The sequence below is a fragment of the Triticum dicoccoides genome, chromosome 3A, assembly GCF_002162155.2.
Source record: "Triticum dicoccoides isolate Atlit2015 ecotype Zavitan chromosome 3A, WEW_v2.0, whole genome shotgun sequence".
NCBI classification, from domain to species: Eukaryota; Viridiplantae; Streptophyta; class Magnoliopsida; order Poales; family Poaceae; genus Triticum; species Triticum dicoccoides.
Window position 1 is genome coordinate 746,848,836 of NC_041384.1, and position 17,513 is coordinate 746,866,348.

General features: G+C 47.8%; 2 protein-coding genes across 2 annotated transcripts; both read right to left on the reverse strand.

The window, feature by feature from the left end:
• Positions 1 to 3,131: 3,131 nt before the first annotated feature.
• Positions 3,132 to 6,274, reverse strand: LOC119270654. The gene is made up of 6 exons (XM_037552686.1): positions 5,901 to 6,274; positions 5,540 to 5,646; positions 5,181 to 5,447; positions 4,923 to 5,090; positions 3,787 to 3,876; positions 3,132 to 3,669 (listed from the first exon to the last, which is right to left on the reverse strand). The coding sequence occupies exons 1-6, from the start codon at positions 6,194 to 6,196 to the stop codon at positions 3,482 to 3,484; spliced, it is 1,116 nt and encodes a 371-aa protein (XP_037408583.1). The 5' UTR covers positions 6,197 to 6,274; the 3' UTR covers positions 3,132 to 3,481.
• An 8,997-nt stretch (positions 6,275 to 15,271) lies between these two features.
• Positions 15,272 to 16,489, reverse strand: LOC119273618 (proline-rich protein 4-like). Its single transcript, XM_037554725.1, has 2 exons — positions 15,928 to 16,489; positions 15,272 to 15,836 (listed from the first exon to the last, which is right to left on the reverse strand). The coding sequence occupies exons 1-2, from the start codon at positions 16,451 to 16,453 to the stop codon at positions 15,496 to 15,498; spliced, it is 867 nt and encodes a 288-aa protein (XP_037410622.1). The 5' UTR covers positions 16,454 to 16,489; the 3' UTR covers positions 15,272 to 15,495.
• Between the last annotated feature and the right edge of the window lie 1,024 nt (positions 16,490 to 17,513).

Sequence of the window (17,513 nt, forward strand, 5' to 3'; positions counted from 1 at the left end):
CTCGTGAAAGAAAAAAAACAAAAAACATGTTTTTTTTTCGTTTCTGAAAGGCACGACCGTGACTCTCACTAAAGCACAACCGTGCCTCTCGCGGAAGAAAAACCGCGACTTTCGCGACAGGAAAATAAAAGAAAACGCGTTTTTTCGCCCAAAAAAATTTTCGAATTTTTTTTGATCGAAAAGCTAAGAAAGACCGGGGAAAAACCAAAACGTCGAAAAAAACCCGAAAACCCCGTTTAAAAAGCTGAAAACGCGTGCGAAAAAATAAGAAAACAAAATCCGAAGGGAGCGTCCAGAGCGCGACACGTGGCGAATGGCTGAGAGCGCGCCAAGTGGCGCTGATCGTTGCGAGGCTCCCGAAGGAGCGCTCGTTAACTAGTTGCTCCCTGGTAGGGCGATAGGTATGCAAATTTACACACACCGATTCAACGAACTCCCTCACAGCCTTATGTTTACTTGGATTTTTTTTTGCGAGCATAACTTCTATCTATTCATCAATTGTCAAGGTAGTACAAAGAACACCAGAAGTAAAAAATACATCTAGGTCCGTAGACCACATAGCGACGACTACTACCACTAGAGTGAGCCGAAGGCACGCTACCATATTGGCCCCTCCCTCATCGGAGTTGGGCAAACCTTGTTGTAGTAGACAATGAGAAAGTCATCATGCTAAGACCCCCATAGGATGAGCGTACCAGAATAGCAACCGCTGCCTATGAAGAGAAGCGTAAATCAGAAGGACCCAACCTATAGACACACGAACACAGACGAAAGAAGACATGATCGAGATCCGCCGAAGTCAAATCTTCACACGCCCTACGACAATGCTAGAAACACCACCGAGACAGGGACTAGATGGGGAGAACCTTATTCCATCAAGAGAGAGACGCCGTCGGCTCGCCTCTCTGAGTAGAGCACAAATCCTAACAAAACTTAAAAGAGCATAAAAATACAGAGGCCTCCCACCAGCAAGGGCCAGGATCCACCGTGCCTCCACGTCCATAAGACCACAGCAGACGAGGTAGACCGGCAGTAACACGGACGGGAGGTAAACCGGCAGCAACACTGATGGGAGGCACGAGAAACCCTAGCCAAAGAGTCCTTAGAGCATCTCCAGCCGCGCCCCCAACAGGCCCTCCCCGAGCGATTTTTCCGCGTTGGCGCCCAAAAATCGGCCTAGTCGCGTCCCGAGGAGTTCGTTTTTCGCCGGTTTGGGACGACACTGGCGCCAACGGACCCAGGCCGAACCCGGCGCGCTAGGGGCGCCCGGGGGCGCTGCGGCGAGCGATTTTGGCGCAAAAGAGCCGCGGGCCCGCTGAGTCAGCGACGCGCGCCTTGTCTTCCCTCAGGACGCCTCGGTTTCCCGCGAGGAATCAATGGCAAGGCTGCCGCCGGTCAGCCTTGCCATTGATTCCTCACGGGCGGCGCTGCGACGCCTCTCCTCCCTCCACGAAGACACACGGCGTGAACTATAAAACCGGCGCCTCCCCTCGCCTCTAGCCACACCAGCCCGAGCCCAAACCAGCCGCCGAGCTCTGCCTCTCTCCCCGTCCGCCACCGTTCCTCCCCTTCGCTCTCTCCCCAAGCCCAGAGCGATGGCCGAACGCTTCCCCGGCGACGCGGCGGCGGCCAACGGCTTCGGCCGCCGCTCGCTCTACGAGTGGGAGGCCTACCTCTTCTTCGAGGCCAACATCCCGGCGCCGCCGGACATGCGCACCGGGCCGACGCGGTGGAGGCTCAGCAACGGAGGCGTCCCCATCCCCTCGGTGCCCGACGTCGACGCACGCCCCGCCATCTTCGCCGCCGAGGTCGACCGCGTGCGGGCGTCCCTGACGGAGGAGCAGCGCACCCTCCCCCAGTACGCCGCCGACAACCATGCATCGTGGGTGGCGTACTTACAGCGCCAGCAGGCGCAGTGGCTGGCGTCCATCAACGGGACGCCGGTGGTGGGGGGCACGAAGAACAGCGAGGGGCGCCGCCTATGGTGGGCGCCCTCGGCCGCACCCTCCACGAGGTACTCCAATACCTGGAGGACGGCAATGACCCGCCGCTGGCATTACCCTACCGCCGCGGCTGCCCCCCCCCCCCCGCCGGAGCGCCGGGCAATGGATGCCCAGGAGGTTCGGCTCCTCCTCGTCTTGCTCCTCTCAGTCCTCCTCCCATTCCTCTGGCTCGCCGGCACTGCTCGGCGTCAAGGCCGAGCCCGCAACGGAGACGCCGCTCAGCCGGCGCCCCCGCAGCGCCGGCATCGTCATCAACAAGGGCGGCAGGCGCGCCCCCTCCGCGCTACGTCAAGCCAAAGACGGAGCCGGGCCTCGCCGCCATGAAGACGAAGCCGGGGCTCCCCGTCGTGAAGGCGGAGCCCGGGCTCGCTAGCGGCGTGAAGGAGGAGCTCGACGATGCAGCGGCCCTGAATTGGGCGCGTGAAGACTAGGCACACACGGAGCTGGAACGCCAGCGCCTCGCCTACGAGCGGTTCGAAGCTCGGCGCTGTGGCCGGGACGAGGCAGGCGTCGTCATCCTCGACGACGGCGACGACGATGCGCCACCGCCACCGGTCTGCCAGGGCGATGCCGGGCAGGGGTCCAACAGGGGCAGCCGCGTCAAGAAGGAGAAGGCCGCCGACGACGTTGGCAACTTCGCCGCGCTCAGCGACTTCTTCGCCCCTTAGTTCGGTTTTTTAAACTTATGTAAACGTCAAACATGTCAAATATATGTCAAGTTTGTCGAACTTTAGCCAAACGTTTTGTCCAATTTGCCAAACTTTGTCCAATTCCTTTTTTAATAAAAAAACCACGTCTGGGGGCGACCCGGCTGGAAACCCACTCACCCCCATGCCAATTTTAGCGCCGGCTCGTCCCTAGGCAGCGATTTTACACGCCCCCTGGGGGGCCAACGGCTGCTCTTAGGTTTAGCTGGATTATTCAGACCCTGAACATTCCAAAACAGCCCCTCCGGGTTGTGGTTCCATACACACAGGTAGGACACGGACCACCTGACAACAATGGTCTCACCTCATGCTGACCTCCATATTTGTCTCGGCCAACCCTCGCGCGGCCGCAAGGACTTGCCGAGCAACGAGACAAACCTTGACATGTTGCTCCTTCGGCGGCGGCGTGCCAAAAAGTTCCTTGAGCTCAATCACTTTAGGCACATAGCACTTACATTAATTTCTGGTAAAAAAAACAAGGTTTATTTTTCTTTCCCACACCAACCACCCAGCCTCTGCACCTCTGACATTACAATCTTGGGAGTGGGAAACCACAGTAAAATCCAATGAAACCAGGGATGCCATCATCGCCACCCAAACAACACCATCAACATGTAATTTAAGCACCCCCGTGATACGTGTGAAACAAACCCAGTACAGAGGTTTGACTGGAGCTAACTCGTGTAAGAAAGCAAGGCCTGGGAGCAGCCCGGCAGGAGGCGATGCCGCATGCCAGCCAGCGACAGCAGTTCTCGGACAGCCAGCCAGTCCTCAGTCCTCACCCCAGGCATCATCGCGCGCAGCTTGTCGGGCGGTGATCCGGCTCCTCCTCGCCTCCTCCTGCTCCTTCCGCTCACCTGCATCGATGGTCGTGAACTGCTTTAGCCCCATCCCGTGGGCGATCAGCCTCTGCGCCGTTCTCGCGGATGTCTTTGGTCTTGGTGTCGGCGGTTCTAGGTCTGCAGTTCAACATGAAAAGCAACATAAGATGGAAGTAAGGAGCTATGCACTACACACGATCCCTAGGGAGAAGAAGATTAAACTGAAAAGGATTAGCACAAGGAACAAGCTGTTACCTGTACCGTCGATTTTTGCCAAGAGATCGTCATTATCCTTTAGTGACCGTACTTTGTATCTTGGAGGCACGCAAGCTTGTGCCTCCTTAGCTACAGTCGTACATGGCAACAGGCCGACATGTCAATAGGCCAGAATAGAATCAATAAAGCCAGAAAACAGAAGTGCAGAGGACTTGCAAGTTCAAATCATCAGCATGAAGTTCAAGTTTCAGCACGATGGGAAAAAAGGTTGAACAAGCATGAAAGTATAAGCTTCAACAATGAACCGAGACTAACAGTAAATTATGCATTCTGCTTTCTACTAAATCATGAATTCTGCTCCCTACCAAATTATGCATTCTGCTCTGTAGTTCGGACTTCAGAAATACCATGTTCTGTATGCACACATATCAACATTACACATACATCATGATTTAAATGGTGGAACACAACCTAATTGGGATAAGGGAACTGTGTCAATTTGTACTTTTTCTCTTTAATCATGTTTTGTACATTGTATCTTGGAGGCACAGAAACCTGTGGCTCATTAGCTACAGTACAATAAGTCAGAATGAAGCAATCAGAATGCATCGATTAAAGCCAGAAAACGTAAGTAATAAAAAGCTTGCAAGTTCATATGATCAGCACAAAAATCTAAGGTTCAAAAGACTGAAGGAACACTGAACCAGCACGACAGTGAATAGCTTGAGCAATAAACCAAAGACTAATAGTCAATTATGCACTTGCTGTCTAGGTTGGACTTCATAACTGTCATGTTTTGACTGAGCGCACATATCAAAATTACACACATATCATGAAACAAACAAAGTCCCGCACAGCCGAGTTGGAAGAAGGGGATTGCAATGGTTTCCTCTAATAATTTAGCCATGGATTTACGGTGAGCTATCATAACAGTTTGGCCAAAAATCTGGAGAACCGCCCTTCTGCAGGAAATAATTGTGAAAATGAAAATAATGCTTGTCCAATGCACCATATTTGACATCAGAGCTTTGCTTCCACAGGTGGAGTCGTGTACTTGTACATTTCGATAATAAAAAAGTCTAGGTTACACAAGAATGTGGCAACAGTTTCTAGATCAAGGTATACGAAGAAAGATACAGAAAGACTACTCCAAGTAAGTGTAACAACCAAATTACCAGATGATGGGGTCCGGAAAACTGCAAGTGCAACAGAATCATTGACCCAGCGGATGGCAACTCCATGGTCTCCAAACTTCTCAAAGATCCTTTCCAAATCTGTTGTGCGTGTGCTAGGTGCGAAGTCATAAAGAACAAGGGCGTGCCTTGTCCCAAATCGTTTTGCAGCTGCAAAACCAAACACAGAGCAAGAGTTTAGTTTACCCACGATGAGCAAGCTAACTAGACAGAGAAGATTAGTCATCCTGAATAAATTACCATCCTTGTTATCCTTCTCATCCGCATGATCCTTTGATCCACCATGAGCTGGATCAGACCCTTTGTCATCCAGATCCCTCTCTGAACCGCACTGGTCGCTGTACAGAACACTCTTATCATAAAGAAAGGAACCCCTTCCCCTCCTCTTGGTCCCTGAAGATGAAGTGCTACTTTTCTCTAAAGAACTACAAGGTGTTGTCACCCTCGCCTCTTGCACGAGGGGGCGCACCGGTGTCTCGTCGCCACGGTCCGCAATAGCCTCCCAATCTGCATATGCGTCAGAGGAAGAATGTTAAAGTCTCAGTTTTTCCGAGCTGTTTCCAGCTTAAGCACAGAGACAGAGGCTACTAGAATAATACCATCATCTTCATCTTCGTCCTTCCCGTCGATGCTAGCTGAGGCTTTCGAGTCCTTAGATCCCGTAGCAGCCTCTGGCGATGCAGAATTCTCCGCCGTCGCATGATCCCTTCAATGTACATTATCAGAAGCAGAGCAGGAGTTAGTCAGGTGGCCCAAGCAGGGAGCAACTGCAGCTGAATTTGTTCAGATCGTGTGCCACATTTGCGTGATTCGTGCTCTGACATCTACGAGATCCTGAGCTAGAAGCTAGAATTTACAGAGAAAACATCACAATTTTTGCAAATTGGCAAGTCCAGGTCGAGCAGGCCAAGATTCGGTTCAGAAGCAAGAACAGAGCTTGGGAGAGGAGGAGGAACAAACCCTAGGGACTGGGGCTGGGGGGCTTCTTTCTCGGCGCGGAGGCGGAGGACGATGGCGCGGGAGCGGATGGCGTCGGCCTGGAGGGTGTTGCCGCGGGAGGCGTGGAGGCCGGCGAGGTCGCCGAGCGCCGTGGCGAGGCGGAGATCGGCGCCCGGCGGAGGCGAGGGGGCGGCGGTGGAGAGGCTGGAGACGACGGACTCGAGGAGGGAGATGGCCCCGTCGACGTCGCCGGCGTCCACCAGGTCGTCCACCTCCTCCGTCCAGCGGTGGCCGCCGGCCGCCGCCGCCGCGTCCATCGGTGGGGTAGGCTGGGCTGGACTCTCGCGTGGACTGTAGACAGGTGGGAGACGCTAGTGGTAGGCAACTCAGGCAGTCGGGGGCCTGAAGTGTGGGCCCCGCACACAGGTGTGTGTGTCTTATGCTACAAAATTCATGTCACAGCTCATTTTGTGCTGCTTATGCTTTGCTTTTGCTTTTTTTTTTGAGCATCAGTACAGACACAAACGCTCATATACACGCGCATACCCTCACCCTTATGAACGCATACACGCACACCCTACCCCTATGAGCACCTCCGAGAGACTGAGCCGGCATATCATCTTGAGATTTGCGAAGTCACCGTAGGCGTCTCGTTGTCGACGGGAACGTCTCCTCCCACTGAAAGCGCATCGCCGGAAATCCTGAAATAAATCCAGAAATAATGCGAGCACCAGGATTTGAACCCTGGTGGGTTGGGGATACCACTGTCCACCTAACCAACTCAACCACAGGTTTATTCGCGCTTTTGCTTTTGTTTTTGAGGTGTGCCTATGCTTTGCTAAAGTTGCTGAATCAATTTCTCATAATTGGACCATTCTCTACTCTAAAACTTTTTTTTACCGATACCCTTCTCTAAAACTTGTTATTATTCAAACAAACTAAAAGAGTAAATTACACCGGTAGCACTCGACACGTATGTACACTTTCATCCAACGACTGGTTGACAAGGAAAAGATGCACACTTGTCTTGCCCGATCGCTCTGGCCGAAAGCCGGTCTTGCTGGGCTAAAGCTGAAGGAAATATGTCCTAAAGACAATAATAAAGTTGTTATTTATATTTCCTTATATCATTATAAATGTTTATTATTCATACTAGAATTGTATTAACCGGAAACTTAGTACATATGTGAATACATAGACAAAACTGAGTGTCCCTACTATGCCTCTCCTTGACTAGCATGTTAATCAGAGATGGTTAAGTTTCCTAGCCATAGACATGTGTTGTTATTTGATGAACGGGATCACATCATTAGAGAATGATGTGATGGACAAGACCCATCCGTTAGCTTAGCATAATGATCGTTTAGTTTTTCTGCTATTGCTTTCTTCATGACTTATACATGTTCCTCAGACTATGAGATTATGCAACTCCCGAATATCGGAGCAACACTTTGTGTGCTATCAAACGTCACAACGTAACTGGGTGATTATAAAGATGCTCTACAGGTGTCTCCGATGATGTTTGTTGAGTTGGAATAGATCGAGATTACGATTTGTCACTCCGTGTATCAGAGAGGTATCTCCGGGTCCTCTCGGTAATGCACATCACTATGAGCCTTGCAAGCAATGTGTCTAATGAGTTAGCCACGGGATGATGCATTACGGAACGAGTAAAGAGACTTATCGATGACGAGATTGAACTAGGTATGATGATACCGACGATCGAATCTCGGGCAAGTAACATACTGATGACAACGGGAACAATGTATGTTGTTATGCGGTTTGACCGATAAAGATCTTCATAGAATATGTAGGAGCCAATATGAGCATCCAGGTTCCGCTATTGGTTATTGACCAGAGATCTGTCTCGATCATGTCTACATAGTTCTTGAACCCGTAGGGTCCGCACGCTTAATGTTCGATGACGATTTGTATTATGAGTTATGTGATTTGATGACCGAAGTTTGTTCGGAGTCCCGGATGAAATCAGGGACATGACGAGGAGTCTCGAAATGGTCGAGACATAAAGATTGATATATTGGACGATGTTATTCGGACACCGGATGAGTTCCGTGAGGTACCAAATAATTATCGGAGTGCCAGAGGGTTATCGGAACCCCCCGAGGGAACTAATGGACCTCAATGGGCCTTAGTGGGAAGAGAGGGAGGGACAGGAGGGGCTGCCCTCCCCCCTTGGGTCCGAATTGGACTAGGGGAAGGGGGTGGCGCCCCCTTTCCTTTCCTTCCCCCTCTTCCTTAGGTGGAAACCTACTAGGACTTGGAGTCCTAGTAGGATTCCCCTCTCTTGGCGTGCCCTTGGAGGGCCGGCTGGCCTCTCCTCCCCTCCTTTATATACGGGGGCAGGGGGCACCCTAGAACACATAAGATCAATTATCTTAGCCGTGTGCGGTGCCCCCCTCCACAGTTACACACCTCGGTCATATCATTGTAGTGCTTAGGCGAAGCCCTGCGCCGGTAACTTCATCATCATTGTCGCCACGCCGTCGTGCTGACGGAACTCTCCCTCGGCCTCAGCTGGATCAAGAGTATGAGGGACGTCACCGAGCTGAACGTGTGCTGGTCGCGGAGGTGTCGTACGTTCGGTACTTGGATCGGTTGGATCGCGAAGAAGTTAGACTACATCAACCGCGTTACTAAACGCTTCCGCTTTTCGGTCTACGAGGGTACGTAGACACGCTCTCCCCTCTCGTTGCTATGCATCTCCTAGATAGATCTTGCGTGACGTAGGTAAATTTTTTGATATACTGCGTTCCCCAACAGTGGCATCCGAGTCAGGTCTATGGGTAGATGTTATATGCACGAGTAGAACACAAAGAGTTGTGTGCGATAATAGTCATACTGCTTATCAGCAACGTCTTACTTTGATTCGGCGGTATTGTTGGATGAAGCGGCCCGGACCGACATTACATGACCGCGTTCATGAGACTGGTTCTACCGATGTGCTTTGCACATAGGTGGCTGGCGGGTGTCTGTTTCTTCAACTTTAGTTGAATCGAGTTTGACTACGCCCGATCCTTGTTGAAGGTTAAAACAACACACTTGACAAAAAAATGTTGTGGTTTTGATGCGTAGGCAAGAACGGTTCTTGCTAGAAGCCCGTAGCAGCCACGTAAAACTTGCAACAACAAAGTAGAGGACGTCTAACTTGTTTTTGCAGGGCATGTTGTGATGTGATATGGTCAAGACATGATGTGATATAATTTGTCGTATGAGATGATCATGTTTTGTTAAAGTTATCGGCAACTGACAGGAGCCTTATGGTTGTCTCTTTATTGCATAAGATGCAAGCGCTATATAATTGCTTTACTTTATCGCTGTGTGATAGCAATAGTTGCAAAAGCAATAGTTGGCGAGACGACCATGTGGCGACACGTTTATAGACATCAAGAAGATGGACATCATGGTGTCATGCCAGTGACGATGGAGATCATGACGGTACTTTGGAGATAGAGATCAAAGGCACAAGATGATGATGGCCATATCATGTCACATATTTTGATTGCTTGTGATGTTTATCTTTTATGCACCTTATTTTGCTTTGTACGACGGTAGCATTATAAGATGACCCCTCACTAAATTTCAAGGTATAAGTGTTCTCCCTGAGTATGCACCGTTGTGATAGTTTGTCGTGCCGAGACACCATGTGATGATCGGGTGTGATAAGCTCTACGTTCATATACAACGGGTGCAAGCCAGTTTTGCACACGCGAAATACTCAGGTTAAACTTGACAAGCCTAGCATATGCAGATATGGCCTCGGAACACTAAGACCAAAAGGTCGAACGTGAATCATATAGTAGATATGATCAACATAGTGATGTTCACCATTGAAAACTACTCCATCTCACGTGATGATCGGACATGGTTTAGTTTATATGGATCACGTGATCATTTAGATGACTAGAGGGATGTCTATCTAAGTGGGAGTTCTTAAGTAATATGATTAATTGAACTTTAATTTATCATGAACTTAGTCTTGATAGTATTTGCAAATTATGTTGTAGATCAATAGCTCGCGTTATAGCTCCCCGTTTTATTTTTTTGATATGTTCCTAGAGAAAAATAAGTTGAAAGATGATAGTAGCAATGATGCGGACTGGATCCGTGGTCTAAGGATTATCCTCATTGCTGCACAGAAGAATTATCTCCTTGATGCACCGCTAGGTGACGGACCTTTTGCAGGAGCAGATGCAGACGTTATGAACGTTTGGCAAGCTCGGTATGATGACTACTTGATAGTTTAATGCACCATGCTTTACGGCTTAGAACTGTGACTTCAAAAATATTTTGAACGACATGGAGCATATGAGATGTTCCAAGAGATGAAATTGGTATTTTGGTCTCATGCCCGTGTTGAGAGGTATAAGACCTCTGACAAGTACTTTGCCTACAATATGGAGGAGAATGGCTCAACCAGTGAGCATGTGCTCAAAATGTCTGGGCACTACAATCACTTGAATCAAGTGGGGGTTAATCTTCTGGATAGTGATTTATAGAGTTCTCTAGTCACTATCACCAAGTTACTGGAACTTCATGATGAACTATAATATGCAAGGGATGATGAAAATGATTCCCGAGCTCTTCACGATGCTAAAATCAGCGAAGGTAGAAATCAAGAAAGAGCATAAAGTGTTGATGGCTAACAAGACCACTAGTTTCAAAAAAAGGGCCAAAGGAAAAGAAAGGAAACTTCAAGAAAGAATGGCAAGCAAGTTGCCACTCCCGTGAAGAAACCCAAAGCTAGACCTAAGCCTGAAACTGAGTGCTTCTACTGCAAAGGGAATGGTCACTGGAAGTGGAACTACCCCAAATACTTGACGGATAAGAAGGATGACAAAGTGAAATATATATTTGATATACATGTTATTGATGTGTACTTTACTAGTGTTCATAGTAACCCCAGGGTATTTGATACCGGTTCAGTTGCTAAGATTAGTAACTCAAAACAGGAGTTGCAAAATGAACAGAGACTAGTTAAGAGCGAGGTGACAATGTGTGTTGGAAATGATTTCAAGGTTGATAAGATCACCATCATACACTCCTTTTACCTTCGGGATTAGTATTGAACCTAAAATAAATGTTATTTGGTGTTTGGCGTTGAGCATGCATATGATTGGATCATGTTTATTGCAATACGATTATTCATTTAAATCAAAGAATATTTGTTATTCTGTTTACATGAAAAAAATCTTCTATGGTCATACACTCAATATAAATGGTTTATTGAATCTCGATCGTAGTAATACACATACTCATAATATTGATGCTAAAAGATGCAAAGTTAATAATGATAGTACAACATACTTGTGGCATTGCCGTTTAGGTCATATTGGTGTAAAGCGCATGAAGAAACTCCACGCGGATGGACTTTTGGAATCACTTGATGCTTGCGAACCATGCCTCATGGGCAAGATGACTAAGACCCCGTTCTCCGGAACAATGGAGCGAGCCACTGACTTATTGAAAACAATACATACTGATGTATGTGGTCCGATGAGTGTTGAGACTCGCGGCGGGTATCGTTATTTTCTGACCTTAACAAATGATTTGAGCAGATATGGGTATATCTACTTAATAAAACATAAGTCTGAAACATTTGAAAGTTCAAAGAATTTTCAAAGTGAAGTGGAGAATCATCGTAACACTAGTAGAAAAAGGGCCATTTGTCCCGGTTCTAGAGGGCCTTTAGTCCCGGTTCTGGAACCGGGACTAAAGGGTCGTTACTAAAGCCTCCCCCTTTAGTCCCGGTTCTTACACGAACCGGGACTAAAGGCCGTCCACATGGCCGCTGTCTGGTAACACCAACCGGGACTAAAGGTATTTTTACAAAAAAAATTAATCTTTTTTAATTTTCAAATTTCTGAATTATTTTCCAATTTAATCTCTAATCACCCTCATCACTGCTCAATTTAACCTCTAATCGCTAATCACCCCTCATCATTCCAAATCATCTAACTTTCGGGTCGGTCACCCATCCTCTCACTACTCCAGCCTAAGCACGCTTAACTTCCGGGTTCTATTCCCCCTCATTTCCAAGTCTGCACTTGTTGTTTTCCTAACAATAGTAAGATGTCAATCCTATTAACCCTCAGGAGTTTAGCTTGAGCATGAAGTCACACGTTTCACTGTTTGAGTTTGAAACTATTATTCTAAAAACAATAATTATGTAGTAACACTAATATTTCTTAAATAAGTAGTTTGACCATTGTTTGACCACAGTTTGACCAGATTTGACCAAAATTCAAAAAAATGAAATAATTATTTTGTAACACTAATATTTTTGAATAATTATGTAGTAACACTAGTATTTCTTGAATAAGTAGTTTGACCATAGTTTGACCACAGTTTGACCAGATTTGACCAAAATTCAAAAAAAACTGTAATAATTATTTAGTAACACTAATATTCTTGAATAATTATTTAGTGACACTAATACTTCTTGAATAAGTAGTTTGACCTGATTTAACCAAAATTAAAAAAACTAAAATTTGAGCATAACTTTTTTTCCTTTTAGAATTTGAGGATTCTAAAAATTTGCAAACAGGCCGTAGGCTATCAAAATTGGATGTGGATTTTCGTGCTGAACATTTTGATATATTATACGTTTTTCGACATCATATGCAAAAGTTTAGCCGTTTTACTTTTTCATGACACTTTTTTGCAAAGCATGTCCAAATTTAAGTTTTTTAATTTTCCTAACTAGTAGATGTAGTAATATAACTACATCTCGAAGGATTTTATTTTTAGAGTTTTTATCATTTTCTTTTGCTTTTTACAAAACTGAAAAGGCGATCCACGGGGGGGTGGGAGGGTAGAGTTTGAAAATGGGACCTTTAGTACCGGTTTGAGACACGAACCGGGACTAAAGGGCATTGCACCTTTTAGTCCCGGTTCGTGTCTCAAACCGGGACTAAAGGTCTAATCTTTAGTCCCGGTTTGAGATACGAACCGGGACTAAAGGGCATTGCACCCTTTAGTCCCGGTTCTGTCTCAAACCGGGACGAAAGGGCTCATTTGAACCGGGATTAATGCCTTTAGCCGCATGAACCGGGACCAATGCTCACATTAGTCCCGGTTCGTGACTGAACCGGGACTAATGGGCTTATCTGGCCCGAACGAAAGCCCTGTTTTCTACTAGTGTAACAAGAAAATAAAGTTTCTACGATCTGATCGTGGAGGCGAATATTTGAGTTACAAGTTTGACCTTCATTTAAAATAAAGTGGAATAGTTTCACAACTCACGCCACCTGGAACACCATAGCGTAATGGTGTGTCCGAACATCGTAACCGTACTATATTAGATATGGTGCGATCAATGATGTCTCTTACCGATTTACCACTATTGTTTTGGGGTTATGCATCAGAGACAACTGCATTCACGTTAAATAGGGCACCATCTAAATCCGTTGAGATGGCACCAGATGAACTGTGGTTTGGCAAGAAACTTAAGTTGTCGTTTCTTAAAGTTTGGGGCTGCGATGCTTATGTGAAATCTATGAAAGCTTTTTCCATGCAATGAGGCAACGATTTTTTGTTGTAATAGGCAACGAGGAAAGCTACAACCAGGAAGACGACAAAGTGTGCCCGACGACGACCGGTTGCGAATTTGTTGCAACCGGTAGTGGAAAGCTACCATTGGCGACCAAATTTGCTGCAACTGGTGTGCGGTGGTCCAGCCGACATGCGGTAGTGTGACGAGCGGAGACATGGATGACCACAGCGACATGGGTTTGCTATAACCGGTGCGCTTTTTTTCTACCACCACGTTGATCGCGTGCTATGAGTAGTGCGGCGACAGGGAGCTGCTACCTCGACGACCGATATTGGAACCGGCGTGATCCATTATGCGGGTACTGCACCCATCGGGAAAAAAGCTTCAACCTTGGTGGGAGAAGGCTTGAACCGTCAAGGACATAAGGTCCTTCCAGCGGGAGACAAACGGGGAGCTGCGAATGGGGGTGAGGTATCAAGTGCATGGCGGAGGGTACCATGGTCACAGCCGGAGACGAATTGGTGTGCAGCGGTCCAACCGGCATGCGGTGGTGTGGGTGGGGGCTAGTGCCTGGTGGTGCGGGTTCCCCTGGAGTCCGCGTGGTACGGAAGAAGATGAGGGTAAAAGACGATTGGATAAGAGTGCTTCCGTCACCTGTTTTTTTTTTTTGAGTGGTGCTCCCGTCACCTAGTACTTGCATGATCGTGATCGCAAGGCCCGCATGCATTCGGCGCCCCGGAAGCAAACATTTCACATATCTATATCTATATCTATACTAATATAAAAAGACTCAAAGGAGCAGATCCAATTAATCTCAACCATCAAATCATGTCAATCGAACGATCTAGACTGCTTCAATGTCGAAGACTCAACAAGTTTAGCGTGAAGTTAATTTCATGCCAAATATAATACTAATCACATAATAACACGCAAATAATATCCTACTTAATATCCGCATGTATTTAATATACTTCCAAATTAACGTGCATTGCACATACACATTGACTAGTAGTATTAAGTATCACATGTCCTTACTACAAATATAAAGTGTATTCTACTTTCTACCATATTTCTCCATAGTGTCCAAATAGAAAATGGTGATTGATTATCTACCTCTGTAGTGGAATTAGAGTTGTTATGATCTTGATTCATAACCAATGTTTCACTGATCTACGTCCTTCATGTTGAAGAGAAACAACTACATTGTTTATCTATAATAACTGTGCATGATTCCCCTGCTTCTTGGGTACAATCAAACTAACTTGGTCTCTCATGACTTCAAATGTGTTTTACTCATTCTTCTCCATTAATTGGGCATGTGGTTCTATCTAAACGTTTCTTGAAAATCCATATGTTCCAGTTTTATTGTCCAATAGTGGCAAGCATTTTCTGAATTCATAATAGTCATATGCACAGTTGCATCCCAAGTTCTCACAGATATCAAACACCTAATATATTAACATCATATTTCTTCTATTCAAAAAAATAACATAAAAATCTCTTCAATGCTTTTCAACATCCATGTTTTGAAAATCACTAGCCCGTGCGGACACAGAGTTGACTAGTTTTTTTTAGACAAACACATGTTTGACTAGTTTTTTTTTTGAGACAAACACAGGGTTGACTAGTATAATAAACTAACTTTTTCATCGCGCAGTGTGGCCCTTGGCCACCCGTTGTGTAGAGTATTTGGTTGTTCGGCGTTGCCCTTTGGTACATCTGGACAATTCATATATTTTCTCTCTTTCTTGTGATTTTTTTCTGAACAATGCACCAATCACCATGCGTGTAAGCAGGAAGGGAATACGTATTCTGAATTTGATATTCTCTACGTGCTCTCGATTTTTTTTATATTCTCTAAAACAATAAATAAATAAGCTAAGCTGAACGTATAGGAGATTAATATATTCTCACACTTATTTCATTACACAATACGTACATACATAGTAGATCGGATATTGAGTACACATGATCTATAGTATACCCAACTTAGTTAGAGCCGATGGATGTACTTCTTATCTATAGAAGAGTAACCTCACAGAATAATCTATATCGATATCCAGCAAGCATAATCACTAGCTCTGCTTGATGAGTGTACACCCATCAGTTGTTGCTGTTGTTGGTCGACGCGGATACATCGGCCGCTGGCGGGCATGGGCATGGCGGCTTGGGCTTGGGCTTCGGCGGACACGGCTTGGGCTTGGGCTTGGGCGCATGAGGAGGGCACGGCCGCTTCGGCGGGGTTGGCCTCGGCGGCTTGGGCTTCGGTGAACCACCGTGGTTCGGAGGTGTGGGCTTCGGTGAACCACCGTGGTTCGGAGGTGCGGGCTTTGGCGGAGTGGGCTTCGGGCTTGGCGGCTTCGGGCTTGGTGGCTTCGGGCCCGGGCTCGGCTGCTTGTGGTAGCATTTGTCCCCGCATGCTTTGTAGCATTCCGCCTGCTTACCTGCAAAAACCAATCAAAAGACAGATGATAGCTTATATAGGGGCAAGTAGTTGAGAAGCACAATTTGGACGGCGGTGTATAGGTTACGTACATGGCGGCAGCTTGACGCAGGTCTCGGAGACGCACATCTGGTAGCATACCGGCGGCAGGGCCTTGTAGCAGTCCACGATGCACGCCTTGTTGCACTTGCAGTAGCTCTCGTACCCGCCGGCGACGTGGACGGCTGCACCACCATCGGTGGGGTGCACGATGGCAGCGGTACCGTCGATGGAGTTGACGGGGACGGAGGCGGCCGCTGCACCGTTGTCGTCCACGGCTGTGTGGGCGGCGGGGTTGCGGTAGCCGCCGCACTTCTGCTGCATGCAGGAGGAGTAGCACTGCCAGCAGTGGGCTTCCTGGGGACCCGCTGCCCCCGCCACGGCGGAGAGTGCCGCCACGGCCAGGAGGGCGGCGAGCTTGGCCGCCGCCATGGTGACTATGTATGCTTCGCCGGCGAAACGTACGTGTGCGGAGACGGAGATCGATGGAGCGTGGATGGCTCTGCAGAACAAAGGTGGTGTTGTATATATACAGCGCGCGTGTACATCTTCTTCGCGGGTATCATACGTCGTCGTCATGCACGCAGATGGAGTGCACGGGGCAGTACGAACTGAACCAGTTGGCCGGCGCGCGTACGTCCGGCGAATTAAGTGCAGAACGTACGTGCCTCCATGCTTAATTTGCTCTTCACATGCGTCGCGCGTGAATGCATTTGGTTAATTTGTTCGACCGTCTCCTGCGCATCATCGGTCACACGTTTTGCACAGCTCTGCCATCCCTCCCTAAACTGCGGTCTTTTCCTTTCCACCCTTCGAGAGAGACTAGCTGACATGGTTTACCTCCTGTTTGAGATCACAAAGTTGTGACCGTGGGAGGTTAACAAAGTTTGCATTTCTTTTCTAGAAAAGGAGGTTTAGAGCATCTACAGCCCGGCCTGGCAAATCCGAGCCCCTATATGTCTGTGGATGCGCCCGGCACGCCCACGGACAGAGTCGGACAACCCCTCATATGTAGGGCCCGGTAGCCACACACGCCTCAAATCCAAAACCTCAAATTCATGCCAATACATGCATGCCCATCATACACGTCAACGTCACACGTAAACAACACATGTTGGTAGCGAAAATACATAATTTGGACATAAAATTTATGATAAGTATGTTGGGGAACGTTGCAGAAAACAAAAAATTTCCTACGGTTTTACCAAGATCCATCTATGAGTTCATCTAGCAACGAGTGATCGGATTGCATCTACATACCTTTGTAGATCACGCGCGGAAGCGTTCAAAGAACGGGGATGAGGAAGTCGTACTCGACGTGATCCAAATCACCGGAGATCCTAGCGCCGAACGGACGGCACCTCCGCGTTCAACACACGTACGGTCAGCGTGACGTCTCCTCCTTCTTGATCCAGCAAGGGGGAAGGAGAGGTTGATGAAGATCCAGCAGCACGACGGCGTGGTGGTGGATGCAGGGGTCACCGCAGCAGGGCTTCGCCGTTCTACTACGAGAGGGAGAGGTGTTGCAGGGGAGAGGGAGGCGCCAAGACTCAAGGGTGCGGCTGCCCCCTCCCTCCCCCCTTTATATAGGCCCCCTAGGGGGTGCGCCGGCCCTAGGAGATGGGATCTCCTAGGGGGG